The sequence below is a fragment of the Oryctolagus cuniculus genome, chromosome 16, assembly GCF_964237555.1.
Source record: "Oryctolagus cuniculus chromosome 16, mOryCun1.1, whole genome shotgun sequence".
Taxonomy (NCBI): Eukaryota; Metazoa; Chordata; class Mammalia; order Lagomorpha; family Leporidae; genus Oryctolagus; species Oryctolagus cuniculus.
Window position 1 is genome coordinate 43447288 of NC_091447.1, and position 15994 is coordinate 43463281.

The 15994-nt window shown below is 40.0% G+C and overlaps 1 protein-coding gene and 1 pseudogene across 4 annotated transcripts in view; one reads left to right on the forward strand and one right to left on the reverse strand.

The window, feature by feature from the left end:
• The window catches only part of ANKIB1 (ankyrin repeat and IBR domain containing 1), a 142538-nt gene that overhangs the window by 86619 nt on the left and 39925 nt on the right, over positions 1–15994 (reverse strand). For all 4 annotated transcript variants that reach the window (XM_070059821.1, XM_008261744.4, XM_008261743.4 and 1 more), the window contains one exon: positions 13594–13870. In XM_070059821.1, coding sequence (XP_069915922.1) covers positions 13594–13781 — 188 coding nt within the window. In that variant the 5' untranslated portion in view covers positions 13782–13870. The remainder of the gene's footprint in view (positions 1–13593; positions 13871–15994) is intronic.
• LOC138845879 (small ribosomal subunit protein eS24 pseudogene) lies at positions 698–4275 on the forward strand (annotated as a pseudogene).

The following is a 15994-nucleotide window of genomic DNA, read 5'->3' on the forward strand; positions in this document are numbered from 1 at the left end:
CCTGGAAATACACAGAAAAATAACAAATTTAAAAAATAAACTCTACTTCTAAGTTCGTAATCCAACTTCTACTGATGGGGCTTGGGTCACAGGAGGGTGAATGACTAATTCTCACAGCTTGAAAAAAAAACCTCCATTCAAGAATAACAGTACTGAGAAAAAGAAATGAATGTTTTTATAGTAGCTGCTAATAAAAAGGGAAAGACATGGAAAAGAAAAGAGGAAATGAAGGGAAAGGGAGGAAAAAAGATATGAAAGAAGGGATGGGGGATAGGAAGGAAAAGATAGTGAGGATAATTTACAGATGAACACAGCACCTACACCAATATCTGATGGAACAGGAAGCATTCCATACCAACTATCTTTTCCTTTATTGCTCTTCCCTATTTCTCTCTTTTTTTAATAGAAAGCTTTTACTTAATAAATGTAAATTCCATAAGTACAACTTTTGGATTATAGCAGTTTTTCTCCCTATACCTGCCCTCCCCCAGGCCTATTTCTCTTACTACATATTTATTTAATAAGGATGGTGACACCTGATATAAGGACAGCAAGTAATACATAAATCTCAAGGTATAAATTGAGAAAAACTTTCTCTACCAGAAAGTCATTAAGTAGCCATGGAAATAACAAGGCAGATATTTATACAGTATCTTAGTTTGCTTGAGCTGTTATGACAAAAATACCCATAAACCGGATGGCTTATAAACAGCAAGCAATTATTTCATTAAAAAAAATCACATTTACTTCTCACAGTTCTGGAGGCTTGGAAGGACAAGATCAAGGTGCCAGTGTCTGGTAAGGGCCCAATGCTCAGAGGGTTTCTTTATTCATTTTAAAGATTTTGTTTTTTGGGGGGGCTGGCACTGTGGTATAGTGTGTAAAGCTACTGCCTGCAGTGCCGGTATTCCATATCAGTGCTGGTTCAAGTCTCGGCTCCTTCACTTCCGATCCAGCTCTCTGCTGTGGCCTGGGAAAGCAGAAGATGGCCCAACTCCTTGGGCCCCTGCACCCATGTGGCAGACCCAGAAGATGTTCCTGGCTCTGGATAGGCCTAGCTCAGGCCTTTGCTGCCAGCTGGGGAGTGAACCAGCGGATGGAAGACCTCTCTCTTTCTCTGCCTCTCTATAACTCTGCCTTTCAAATAAATAAATTAATTAAAAAAAAAAAAGGATTTTTTTTTTTTTTTGAGAAGTAGAGTTATAGTCAGAGAGAGGGAGAGACAGAGAGAGAAGTCTTCCATCCGCTGGTTCACTCCCCAAATGACCACAACAGCCAGGGCTGAGCTGATCTGAAGCCAGGAGCCAGGAGTTTCTTCCAGGTCTCCCACATGCATGCAGGGGCCCAAGGAATTGAGCCATCTTCAACTGCTTTCCCAGGCCATAGCAGAGAGCTGGATCAGAAGTGGAACAGCCAGGACTCAAACCAGTGGCCATATGGGATGCTGGCATTGCAGGCTGGGGTTTTAACTCACTGCACCCCAGCGTGGGCCCCTCTTTTTTTAAAGATGTATTTATTTATTTGAAAGTCAACAGTTACAGAAAGACAGGGAGAGACAGAGATCTTCCATCTGCTGGTTCATTCCCCAAATGGCTGGACCAGACCAAAGCCAGGAGCCAGTTTACTTCTTCCAAGTCTTCTGCACTGGTAGCAGGGGCCCAAGCACTTGGGCCATCTTCTGAAGCTTTTCCCAGGACATTAGCAGGGAGCTGGATCAGAAGGGGAACAGCTGGGACATGAACTAGCACCCGTATGGGATGCTGGTGTCACAGGCGGTAGCTTTTACCCTCCACACTACAAGGCCGGACCCAGTGGTAATTCTTAATGCTCTATCACTCTCTGACTCCTCACCTTCCTCTAGACCAAATTCTGACTTCCCAGAAACCCCTTCTCTTGTCTATTTTGTTTCATCTCTTATTCCATGGTGGTCCCTTCATTTTTTGCAATAACTGTCTTATTCTCCCAGTCAGTATTAAATAGTTACACCTTCAGTTCCTTTAAGATCTTTTTATGCAACAAATATTGGTGGAGCACTCATTGTTTTCAAGAAAACAGAGTAAATACCTGCCTTCACAGGGTTTGCTTGGGAGGGGAGGCCTGTACTCAATTCTTTTGAAAGAACTCCCGAAATATAAAAGAGACAAAACATCGAAATCAATAATCAGAAACTCTATTTTAACTAATCCTCAAGGCTACACACCTTGATATTATTATGTCTTTACTAAAAACATACTCTACTGATATTTATTAAATATTTACTAAAGACAGACTCTACTGATATTTATACTTTATTTATACATATTTCCAAAGAAGCAAAAGAAGCTGTTCTCCAGGAGATACAACTAATAAACGATATATCCAAATCATAACACAATGAATCCCGGGCCCATGACCTTTTTACTACAGTCACAGGAAGCAGTGACTATTACTATGCATCTGGTTTCCCATGAAAGAGGCACCGTGCTGTGATAGCATACACAGCTCTTGGGTTCAGAGAGAGACAGATCCCAACCACGTGCTGAACTGTAAACTTCCTATATCATCTTATCTGCCTAAGAAGAGGAAAACGATCACTGTGATTGCGGTCCCGTAGAGATAAAGGAAATGGGGACAAAATCAAGGTTTTATCCCAGATGCTTTAGTTCCTTGACTAATAGTTCCTTGGCTAATAGTTTCTTGACTATGCATACCTACCTCCCCTACACTGACATATGCTAGGAATAAGGCCAAGCAGAACTAGAGTGTATACTTAAGCAGAAGGTAGGCACCCAAGGTTTCAGGAGGCAGCATAAATAATATAGCTATCAGAGGCCAGCACTGTGGCGCAGCAGGTAGAAGTTGCTGCCTGAGATGCAGGCACCCCATGTGTTCGCCAGTTGAAGACCTGGCTGCTGCACTTCTGATCCAGCTCCCTGCTAATGGCCTGGGAAAAGTAGCGGAAGATGGTCCTAGTATTTAGGCCCCTGCCACCCATGTAGGAGACCTGGTTGAAGCTCCTGGCTTCCGCCTGGCCCAGTGCTGGCTGTTGTAGGCATCTGGGGAGTGAACCAACAGATGGAAAATCTCTCTCTGTCTCTCCTTCTCTCTAACTCTTTCAAAATAAATACATAAATCTTCAAAAAAAATAGCCATCTACTAAGTGAAGCAAGGTTAAATATAGTAAAATATATGAAAATGTCTAAAACACAAATAATCAAATAGAGTTATTACTTTACTTAATGCTGTTAATGTTATTTATTCTTATTCTATATGACATGAAAGTGTAAAGAAGAGCTAATTCTTCATTCCAAAAGCAATTAACAATTTAAAATAATAATCTAAGTGAGAAGGCAACCTATGGAATGGGAGAAAACATCTGCAACCCAGATGTTTAAAACCAACACAGGGTTTAAAGCCAATATATAAGGAATTCCAGTAACTCAGCAGCAAAAACAAAGAACCCAATTAACAAATGAATGAAAGATTTAAAGATATTTTCTCAAGGAAGATACACTAATGTAAACAGGTATAAAAAGTGATCAATATCACTAATCTGGGAACTGCAAATCCAAAGGCAATATCATCTTTTACTTATTAGGTTGGCAAATATCAAAAAGGCAAAAGATAAGTGCTGGCAAAGACATGGAGAAAAGGGAACCCTTGTACACTGTTGGTGGGAATGTAAATTGGTATAGCACTTAAGGGAAACATATGAAAGTTCTTTAAAAAACAAACAAACAAACTCTTTTCCTCCCTGGCTATCCAAGGACAATCCTGAATAATACACTAACTCCCTGGACCAGGAAGTTCATGACCAACCAACAACTTCAGAAGAAACAAATGGTCATTGATGTCTTTCACCAGTGAAGGCTGCAGTGCCTAAGACAGAAATTTGGGAAAAAGACCTAATCAAAGACATAAGACCACACTGGATGTCATCTTTGTATTTGGATTCAGAAGGAATTTTGGTGGAGGCAAGAACACTGGCTTTGACAAGATGTATGATTCCTTGGATTATGAAAGAAAAATAAACCCAAACGTAGAACTGCAACACATGACCTGTAGGAGAAAAAAAAAAAAAAAAGACCTCAAGAAAGCACAGAGAAGGATCTGGAACAGGAGGAAGAGGGTCAGAGGGCTTGCAAAGGCCCATGTCGGTGCTGCCACACAGTGACCTGGGCCAGAGTAACAGCAGGAGGAGGAGTTACTCACAATAGGATTAGCAAACTGTAAAAACCTAAAGAAATTAAAAATAACAACTAAATGATACATTAAACTCACTTCTTGGTATATATCCAAAAGAAATAAAATCTCTGTATTGAAGAGCTATCTGTGCTCCTGTGCTTACCACGGCATTATTCCTAACAGCCCACTTTGACCATGGCCTTGTCTAAAAATGATCAGAGTCAGTGAACTCAGGGGGCTTCCATAGCCTTGGCAGCTCATGACAAGAGCCTAGGGTGATTACTGATGCCATAAACAAGAGTGTCAATTTGTTAAGTCAACAACAGGAGTCACTGTGCACTTACTCCTCATGTAGGATCTTTGTCCTTAGTGTGCTGTACATTGAGATTTAATGCTATAACTAGTACTCAAACAGTATTTTTCACTTTATGTTTCTGTGTGGGAGCAAACTGTTGAAATCTTTACTTAATGTATGCTAAACTGATCTTCTGTATATAAAGAGAATCGAAAATTAATCTTGATATGAATGGAAGGGGAGAGGGAGTGGATAAGGGGAGGGTTGCGGGTTGGAGGGACGTTATGGGGGGGAAGCCATTGTAATCAGTATTCTGTACTTTGGAAATTTATATTCATTAAATAAAAGTTAAAAAAAATAAAAAATAAACCAGCCCAGATATAAAAATAATCTAAATATCGATTGCCAGATGGATAAAGAACATGTGGTATACATACAATGGAATACTACTTAGTTTTAAAAAAGAAAATCCTGGGACTACCTTTGTGGTGCAGCACACTAGGTTAAGCTGCTGCTTGTAACCATGGTATCATATAATCAGGGTGTTGGTTCAAGTCCCACCTACCCTGCATTAGACTCAGCTCCCTGCTAATGCAGTGCATCATGACCCAAGAACCTGTACCCCTGCCAACCATGTGGGAGACCTAGCTAGAGTTCTGGGTTTCTGGCTTTGGCTGGCCAGTCCCATCTGTTGTGCCCATTTGGGGAGTGAACCAGTAGATCAAAGATTCTCTCTCAATATCATTCTACCTTTCAAATAAATAAATACATAAATACATTATTAAAAAAAATCAGGAAGGCTGGCGCTGCAGCTCACTGGGCTAATCCTCCGCCTGCGGCGCCGGCACCCCGGGTTCTAGTCCCGGTTGGGGTGCTGGATTCTGTCCTGGTTGCTCCTCTTCCAGTCCAGCTCTCTGCTGTGGCCCAGGAAGGCAGTGAGGATGGCCCAAGTGCTTGGGCCCTGCACCGACATGGGAGACCAGGAAGAAGCACCTGGCTCCTGGTTTCGGATTGGCGCAGTGCACCGGCCATGGCGGCCATTTGGGGGGGAACCAAAGGAAGACCTTTCTCTTTCTCTAACTCTGCCTGTCAAAAAAAAAAAAAAAAAAAAAAAAAGCAAACCAGGAAGTGTTGCCACTTGTTAAAACATTGATGAAGCTGAAGGACATATTAGTAAGTAAAATGAACCAGAGAGAGAAACAAATACTGCATGATCTCACTTACATGTATAACCTGTAACAGCTGAACTCACAGAAACAGAGTAGAATGTGGTTGCCAGGAATTAAAGGGTGGAGGAGATAAGGAGATGCTGATCAAAGGATATAAACTTTCAGTTTTAAGGTGAATTAAGTTCTGAAACTCTATATATAGCATGGCGATTATAGTTAGTTACAAGTTGTATACTTGTTTGTTTATTTACTTATTTATTTATTTGAAAGTCGAAGTTACACAGAAAGAAGGAGAGGCAGAGATAGAGAGAGGTTTTCCATCCACTGGTTCACTCCCCAGTTGGCCGCAACGGCTGGAGCTGTGCCGATCCGAAGCCAGGAACCAGGAGCTTCTTCCAGGTCTCCCACGCGAATGAAGGGGCCCAAGGACTTGGGCCACCTTCTACTGCTTTCCCAGGCCATAGCAGAGCACTAGATCAGAAGTGGAGCAGCCGGGACTTGAACCAGGGCCCATGTGGGATGCCAGCACTGCAAGCAGCAGCTGTTTTCCTGCTATGCCACAGTGCCAGCCCTACAAGTTGTTTACTTGTAATTTGCTGACTGTTCATCTAAAGTATTCTCACCACACACACAAAGGTAATTAAGTGAGTTTATGGACATGTTAATTAGCTTGATTGTAGTAATTGGTGTATATGTAAATAGAATATCATAATATCACATTGTTTATCTTAAATATATATAACTTTTTTGTCAGATATACCAATAAAGCTGTGTAAAAACATGATTTATGATTCTGTGCCATGTAAATAAATGTCAAACAGAATATACAAACAAATTAGAGGGTTTATTATTAGGGAAGAAGAGCAATAAGGTAATTTCTGATTCTAGTTCACTATGTTAAAGGTTTTAATACAGAAATTGTGAGCTACTGCTCTCTAAACAATTATGAAAAGAAAGAAAATATTTGAAGATTTTAAGCTGAAGTTGTAAAAACCTAAGTATGAAATAGGGTGTAAAGTATATTAGCCAAATCATAAAACTAATCCAAGCTGGTAAATAAAGGAGAATGTAGGGTTTTGCAGCTGGCCAAGTAGGAGTCCTGTCCTGGAGTGCCTGGGTTTGAAACCCTGCTCTGGCTCCTGATCCAGCTTCAGGCTAATGCAGCCCCTGGGCAGCAGTGATGATGCCTCCTACGGCTGGGTTGCTATTAATGTGGGAAATTTGGACTGGGTCCCTTGCTTCGGCCCTGATCCCCCACCCCAGCCCCACCGTTGTGAGCATTTGGGGAGTAAATCAGCAAATGGTAATGTTCTGTCTCTCAAATAAATAAAAAAAATTTTAAAAGTTATTTTTTCTGTAAGTCTTTAAACAATTATTTATTTGAGAGGCAGAGACACGGAGCTCTCATCTAACAGCTTATTGGGAAAAGGCCTGTAATAGCCCCGGGCTGGGCTCGGTGCCAAAACCAGCTGAGAACCAAGAACACAATCCATCCTATGGGGGTAGCAGGAACCCAATTATTTGAGACATCACTGCCACCCATGTAGGAGACAGGGATGGAGTTCTTGGCCTCTGGCTTTAGCCTGGCCCAGACTAAGCCGTTGCAGGCATTTGGGAATGAACCAGTGGCTGGCAGATCTCTGTCACTCTTACCTTTCAAATAAATAAACAAATTTAAATACTCATTCAACAGAATGACAATCACATGATGGAGATACATTCCAAAATTCTTAGAGGAAACAAGAATACTGACCAGATCAATATTTCTTAAATTTTTTGGTCATATAATCCTTATACAACTTTTATAAACATAATTATATATAACATTTTAAAGAAAAAAATAACTACATTTTAAAAACTTAAGTGAAAAGAGTGGCACTATTCTTCAAGCTTACAAATCTCTTTTATTGTCTGGCTTAACAGAAGACAGTTATACTCACATTGGATAATACGTTGTTTTAGTAGGAGTAAAGAAACAAGAAGACAATCCAAACTTTATATAGTTAGGAAAGGGAGGAATATTTTAAAATAGCCTTTTTATTCTTAATCTTCATATTTGATACTATACCAAAAATTCGAACAAGTAGTCATTTCTTAAAAGTTAGTTGCAATATACTACCTGCAGTCATTATCAGTAAACATTTTGTACTGTTACACTGCTCTTACATTTTAAATATTTTACTCACACATAATTTTTAAAAATCATATACTCATCTTCTGAAAAATATTGAATTCCTGAGTTATGCAGATCTTCTAAATGTTATTCCATTTTATAATATAAGACAAAATTACAAAGTTACATTAGTTTGATTAACTTCCAGTCCCATTAGAAAAGTCTCTAAATACTAGGAAACAAACTCAAACAATACAAAGTTTTCCAAACAATTTTTTTAAAGATTTATTTATTTATCTGCAAGTCAGAGTTACACAGAGAGAGGAGAGGCAGAGAGAGAAAGAGAGAGGTCTTCCATCTGATGGTTCACTACCCAGTTGGCCGCAATGGCTGGAGCTGCACCGATCCGGAGCCAGGAGCCAGGAGCTTCCTCCAGGTCTCCCATGCAGGTGCAGGGGCCCAAGCACTTGGGCCATCCTGTACTGCTTTCCTAGGCCACAGCAGAGAGCTGGATTGGAAGTGGAGCAGCTGGGTGTTGAACCAGCACTCACATGGTATGCCAGCGCTTCAGGCCAGGGCGTTAACCCACTGTGTCATAGCACTGGCCCCTAGTTAATTCATTTTCAAGAAAATGTTGGTCTTTGGAGTTTACCTGATATACACATATACACATACATATTCACATACTTGCTTATGATTCTGGACTAATTATCTTTTAGGGTACTAATACTATACTTTACTGGCAATTAACTTTAAGTCCCTTCCCCAAATGTTTTTCTTCTTGACAAGAAATGCAATGTCTTATTCAAGCCTACATATGTATTAAATGTAATGAAGTAAGTTTTTTTTTGAAGTGTAAAAATTCACTATGTAATTCATATGCAAACAATAAAACAAAAATCTGAAAAAAAAATGAAAATGTTGGTCAGGTATCCAAATCTGAACACCCACTGTTAATTCTGTTGTTACTGTTATTCATAAAATGGTATTCCAGAAAAAAGTGATTCAACTCACAACTCAAACAACTGCACCAGTGCTCCTGCTTCAAGCTATGGGCATCCTTTGGTATGAAGCTGAACAATATAAAACAGATGAATATTCAGGGGCTAATGTTGTACAGCAGTGGGTTAAGCCGCTGCCTGCAATGCCAGCATCCCACGTGGTTCTAGTCCTGGCTGCTTCAGATCCAGATCCCTGCTAATGCCCCAGGAAAAGCAGTAGAAGATGGTCCAAGTCCTTGGGCCCCGGCACCTGTATGGGAGACCTGGGTGAGGCTCCTGGCTCCTGGTTTTGGTTGGTGCAGCTCCGGCCGTTGCAGCCATCTGGGGAGTAAACCAACAGATGGAAGACTCTCTCTCTCTCTGCCTCTCCTCTCTCTGTGGAACTCTGACTTTCAAATAAAGAAAATAAATCTTAAAAAATGATTATTCAAGGATGCAGATTAATTAAAATTAGTAATTTAACTGCCTCATGAAAGATATTTTAAAATGAAACTAACTCCACTTTTTTAAATGCAACTGCCTACCAGTGATGAACACATGATTACTAATACAGTCTTGTGCCACTGCCATGATTCACTCCTCAATCTTTCACCTTACATTTTTTGCACCATCACTGCAAAGCCAGCACAGTGAAAAAGGCAAATAACAACTCAGTTTTATTATAAAAATAGTTTTGACCTTGTGTACTCTTTGAGTCTTGAGATAACAGCAGTCCTCAAAACACATTTTAAGAATCACAAGACAAACTGATGTTCTTATATGATGTTTTTCAATTCTATAAATTGTATTTGTAGAGTGGGCACTTGCCACTTGGGACACCTGCATCTCATATTGAGTGCCTGGGTTTCAGTCCCAGCGGTGTTCTCCGTTCCAGCTTCCTGTTAAGTGTACCCTGGGATGCATCAAGTAATGGCTCAAGTGCCTGGGTTTGTGCCACATGTGGGAGACTCAAAGTGAGTTCCAGGTTCCTGGCTTCAGTCTGGCTGTTTCAGGCATTTAAGGAATGAACTTGCAGTTTCGGGCAGTCTAGTGGAGGAGATGAATTTAATAACAGAAGTACGGCTTTCAACGTAAGTCACAGGGATTTCAGAGGACATAAAGAATACTTGAGGTCAGAGTAGTTGGGAATGCTTGAATAAGGTAGAAAGCGAGTTAGGACTTAAAGGACAGGTAATTCAAGAGGAAGACATTTGAAAATCAAGGAACAACAGTAATAAAGCTAAGGGCACGGCATGCGTAAAGGTGGAGAAGGAGGAAGGTCAATCAGACAATGTGATTGACAAGATTATGTTAAAGAATAGTAAGAGGGGCCAGCGCTGTGGCATAACGGGTAAAGCCACTGCCTGCAATGCCCGCATCCCATATGGGCGCCAGTTCAGTTCCCAGCTGCTCCACTTCTGATCCAGCTCTCTGTTATGGCCTGCGAAAGCAGTAGAAGGTGGCCCAGGTCCTTGGGCCCCTGCACCCTCGTGGAAGACCCGGAATTAGCTCCTGGCTCCTGGCTTCGGATCAGTGCAGCTCCGGCCGTCATGGTCATCTAGGGAGTAAACCAGTGGGTGGAGGACCTCTCTCTCTCTGCCTCTCTGTAACTCCGCCTTTCAAATAAATGAATAAGTAAATCTTTGAAAAAAATAAAAAGACTAGTAAGAAATTTGTCTAACAGGGTAAAAGGAGAGAAGTACAGAGTTTTAGAAACCAAATAGGGCACTTGCTATAACTTTCTCATGATAGAAGAATATTTGAAAGGCTATGTTTTGCAAGATTAATCTGAACATGAGATAAGAAGGGGAATGGACTTGCAAAAGCACTAAGTATTGAGAGCAGGAGTAGGACAATCTTGAGGCAATGGAATGGAGAGAAGTAAACCGAGATGTAAGACTTAGTGAACTTAGCAGTAGCAGGTGAATAAGAGAGAGGGGCAAGTGAAGGACAACTTAGATATTTAGGATTATAGAGGTGAGAAGTAATAGAGACTGTGGAGTGTACATTGTATGTCAGGTAGCGTAAGAGACACATAACACATCAAATGATCTGAAAGCCCAGGGAGGTAAATATTCATTTTACAGAGAAGGAAACTAGACAAGTGGCAGAAGCAGTCCTGACACAAAGGTTGATTTGACTGTAGAGATAAGAGGCTATATTTATAGTAGTTAAGAGCCCAAAGCCTACAGTTACCTAGCTTTGCTACATAAAAACTGGGAGTCCTGGGGCTGGCACTGTGGTGTAGAAGGTTAAGTCTCTACCTGCAGTGTTAGGATTATATATGGGTGTCAGTTGGAGACCTAGCTGCTCCACTTCTGATCCAGCTCCCTGCTAATGCTCCTGGGGCAGCACTGGAAGATGGCCCACATGGGAGACCCAGAAGAAGCTGCTGGCTCCTGGCTTTGGATGGGCCCAGCTCTGGCAATTTTGGGGTGAATCAGCAGATAAAAGATATCTCTCTTTCTCTCTGTAACTCTTGCCTTTCAAATACATAAATAAATCTTTAAAAAACTGGGAGTTTTGAAAAGTTGCCCATTGTAATTCATAAGCTGTACTTTGGAAATTTATATTTATTAAATAAAAGTTAAAAAAAAAAGTTGCTTAAACTCACCATGCCTCAATTTTCTCACCTAAAATTGCAGACAATAAACTACATCATAGAAAGGTAATAAAGATTAGTTGAGATAATATATGTAGATTAATAGTGAATAGAAAACTAATAATGCATGGAAAATAGAAATCCCTAGGGCCGGAGCTGTGGTGTAGCAGTGCCAGAATCCCATACAGGTGCTAGTTCAAGGCTGGCTGCTCCACTTACAATCTCTCTCTCTCTCCTTCTCTCTCTCTCTTGCTCCCTTCCTCTCTCCCTCCTTCCCTCTCTCTCTCTCTGTGTAACTCTGACTTTCAAATAAATAAATAAATCTTTATTAAAGAGAAAACAGTAATTCCTCAAATTAGCATTTGCCATTATTGTATCAGCAGGAACTGTTGGTGTCATTAACAAAGGAAAGATCCAGCTCTAGAAGAAAAACTACAAAATTTCAAACTAGCTAAGTTGGAGATGACTTCTAAGTAGGTATTTTAGATCAATGAAAATAAAAGTGCAATATAAAAGTGAGACAACAGAAATATCTATAAAAGTCAAATATTCTTGATAAAGTCATGGGACTAGATAAACTAAATTATCTATGGTATCTTTTTCATTTAACAAAACGCAATGATGACAGTATTTCCTAGGCAATGATATTATAAAACTCCCATTTATTCTGTGTAAGATATTATAGGGGTGGGTGTAACAGCACAATGGGTCGCACTCTGCTTGGAATGCTTGCATTCCATCTCAGAGTTCCAGCTGAGTCCAGGCTCCTTTGCTTCTGATCCAGCCTCCTGGCTAATGTGCTGGGAAAACATGAGTATTTGAGTCCCTGTGCACCAACTGAGAGACCTACATGGAGTTCCTGTCTCCTGGCTCTGGCCTGGCCTAGCTCCGACTCTTATGGCCATTTAGGGAGCAAACCAGGAGATGGAAGATCTTTCTCTCTCTCACTCTCTCACATAAATTAAAAAAAAAAAGATACTATGCTAGATGATAGAAATACATAGAAGGCACCTGAAAAGAAGTTGTAGGCAGGTAAAGATATCCAAATAGTAAAATACAAGGAGGTAGTATATAGCAAAGAAGTGATACAATGAAATGATGAAGAACACTCAGGTAAGAAAGATAAAGACAGGAAGTGTGGAAGGAGGTCACTGTTGGCAGAGAGAGCAGCATGGACATGGCAGGCAACACCCATGGCATATTTCGGGGATACTGAAAGGAGCAGCTTGACTGGAACAACAATTTGTAAACTGAAGAAATAAAAACAAGATGGAAAGGTAAGTTGTTTTTTTCTTTAATCAAGTTCTAAAGAGCTCTAATGTATTGGTTTAAGAATTACATTTCGTTCTATAAGCAAAGAAGTATTTCTCTTTACTAATATCGGACTTTCACAATTATATGATCAATTTTGAAAAAAATTAACTTGTTTTGGAAACATCTTTGTTCTAAACTGTTTCTTTCATTTTATAAGCTAGCAAATATCAAATATAACTTCCACGTAATTAGATTCTTATCTAATCAGAAACCTGATTCAGACTAGACAAGGCAAACACCTGTTTTTTCAACTTAAAAGAGCTCATCAGAGCTCAGAACCTTGCCGTCGGCATTCACTATGCCCTGCAATTTTTTTTCATAGCTGACAGTACTTTTTAAAAATATAAATGCTTGGGGCTGGTACTGTGGCGTAGCGGGTAAAGCTGCTGCCTGCAATGCCAGCATCCCATGTGGGCACCAGTTCGAGACTCTGCTGCTCCACTTCCAGTCCAGCTCTCTGCTATGGCCTGGTAAAGCAGTAGAAGATGGCACAAGTCCTTGGGCCCCTGCACCTGCATGGGCAGAACCGGAGGAGGCTTCTGGCTCCTGGCTTCAGATCGGTGCAGCTCTGGCCTTTGCGGCCAATTGGGGAGTGAACCAACAGATAGAAGGCTTCTCTCTCTGTAACTCTGACTTTCAAATAAATAAATCATTAAAAAATATAAATGCTGTAAGTTAAATACTATACAATTATCAGGAATTCATACTATGAAACATACCCAGTATCAACCACAAGAACAGGTGAACCTACCTCACTATAAAACCTTTGACCTAATTTAGTTTTATAAAGAAAATCATACTAAAGAAAACCCAATAAAAAACAGGCATATTCAACTTTAGAAAATTTAATTCTATACAGCACTATAAAACACACACTTACCTCTGTATCTCTTCACGAAGACCACTTTTCATTTTTCCCTTTCACTAGTTTTTATTTGCTTTATAGCAATACTCACCCTAATATCCTGTTCATTCCATGTCTAGCAGCGTAGTGCAGTGGGGTATTGTGCTGGTAGGGCTCCCCGTAAGATGTATTTGGATCAAGGGATTCTTTCAGCTGAGGGTTGTTTTCATATATTTGGCAGGCCAGGTTTTCATCACCACTGATGAGTGCTTTACGGAATTTGGTGGTTGTGTTTCCCATGTTTTGTTTTGTTTTGCTTTTCTGATAGGCAGTGGCACTTCTTCCTTCTTCAGCTACTTCTTGAATGCTTCTGCAACATGTTTCACATTCTAATGGAGAAAAGTTATTCACATTAGTTTTATAAAACAATAATTAACAAGTCATATAAAAAAAATCACAATTTGGAACACTAATAAAATCTAGGAAACACACATGAAAGCTTAAGTTATATTGTATTTTGCAAAATTTATCTTAGCCAAACAAAAAACGCTCAAAATTTTTAACATTGTTCAAATTAACTTCTTGTTAAACTGTAACATTTGCCTACATGGCAACTGTTAAGCTGTCAAGGATTGTACTTTGCACTATAAAAGTTATCTACATACATAAACTTTGCTGTTTTCCTCTTCACATGGGCAGGAAATGAGCCTGAGTTTTATGGTTGAATACACTTAAATTTCTGTATAAATTATGTATAAATTCTAGTAAATTGTTGGGATAGTAAAAAAAAAAAAGAAATTTTGTTCAAATAACCTCACAACAGGCATTAAACTACAATAAAGGAAAGGTGAAATTGCTCACGACTTCAAGGACATCAGAGAAGACATTCAAAATGTAAATATGTGGATTATACAACATAACTGATCCTCATTCCCAGCAAAATAATAACACTGATTACAAACAGTGAAGACTCTACTTGGTCAAGATACTATATTTGTTTCCTCTTTGACAAAGAATACAAAACAAGGCTGAAACATCAAGTGTTTAAGTATTCCTTAGAAAGACACTGGGCCTTTGCTACTGAAGCATGTGAGGCAGACAGGGGAGGTCCCAGAAACTCTGAACTTGGCACTTGAAAATTCTGTATCTGCCTACATTATCTATGTAAGTTCAAGCAACTTATTCACTCTCGGAAAGCCTCAGATTCCCATCTGGATAGCAAGGAAGCTGATTATTTCTTAAAGAATGGCCATGAGGACAGTAAACATTTAAAATATCTAGTATATGTTAAAAAAAATGTAGTTCTCTAAAAAGGCCTCTTTTCCAGTGCTCACACCATCTGAGGCTGGGCTATGCTGGAAGGCTGGAAGCCTGGAGCCGGGAACCCAATTCAGTAACCTCATTATTTGAGTCACAACTGCTAGCTCCTAGCACCTACATTATCAGGAAGCTGAAGTCAGGAGCCAGAGCAGGGAATTGAACACAGGCACTCTGATGTATGGCATGAGCATCTTAACTGGTATCTTAAACACCAGGCTAAATGCCTGCCTATGTATATTATCTACAGCAAAAAATAAGATATCTTGTGAACTCTGAAGGGTCTTTCCTAAGGAAATGGAAACTTCCAGTTTTGGTCTTATCTTCCCTGATTGAATGCAGTTCAAATTACGAACATTTTCAGAGTTCTGAGTTAGATTAATGAGCACATAAATTTTTAGTTACATTGCAGTACTACTTTAGTGTAAAGAAAAATAACTGGTAACCAATATATAAAAGAAGAAATGTTGGGGCTGGCACTGTGGCATAGTGGGTAAAGCCGCCACCTGCAGTGCCGACATCCCATATGGGTACTGGTTTGAGACCTGGCTGATTCACTTCTGATCCAGCTCTCTGCTATGGTCTGGGAAAGCAGTGGAAGACGGCCCAAGAACTTGGGTCCTTGCGCCCACATGGGAGACCAGGAAGCAGATCCTGGCTCCTGGCTTTGGATTGGCCCAGCTCCACACATTGTGGCCATTTGGGGAGTGAACCAACAGATGGAAGATCTCTCTCTGCCTCTGCCTCTCTGTAACTCTGCCTTTCAAATAAATAAATCTTAAAAAAAAAGAGAGAGAGAGAAGAAATGTCTAAGAAAGTGATGGTATCACAGTAACAAGATACTGCTTTAAAAAAATCAATACTACTCTAAATGTGCATTAAATATTGCTTTCACTCATGTTGAAAAGCGTAAGAGCATTCAGAAGCCTTTTTGTGGCTTTCAGTTATTTTAAAGTCTGTTTCTCTTTAAAAATTGGATCAATAAGGCCTGAAAGCCTTCAGGAAACGCATCATTACAACACCAAGGCTCTATTCCCCTCAGATTCATCCTCACAAGTCTTGCCTAGAAATGTGCCAGATGGGTCCTTTCATGTTTTCATAGCCACAGCTACTGATGCCTGAAGTGACTGCTTCCTCCCTGAATCAAAATCCTAGGGAGTACTTGTTCATGCAATATATATTACATTTGTATTATT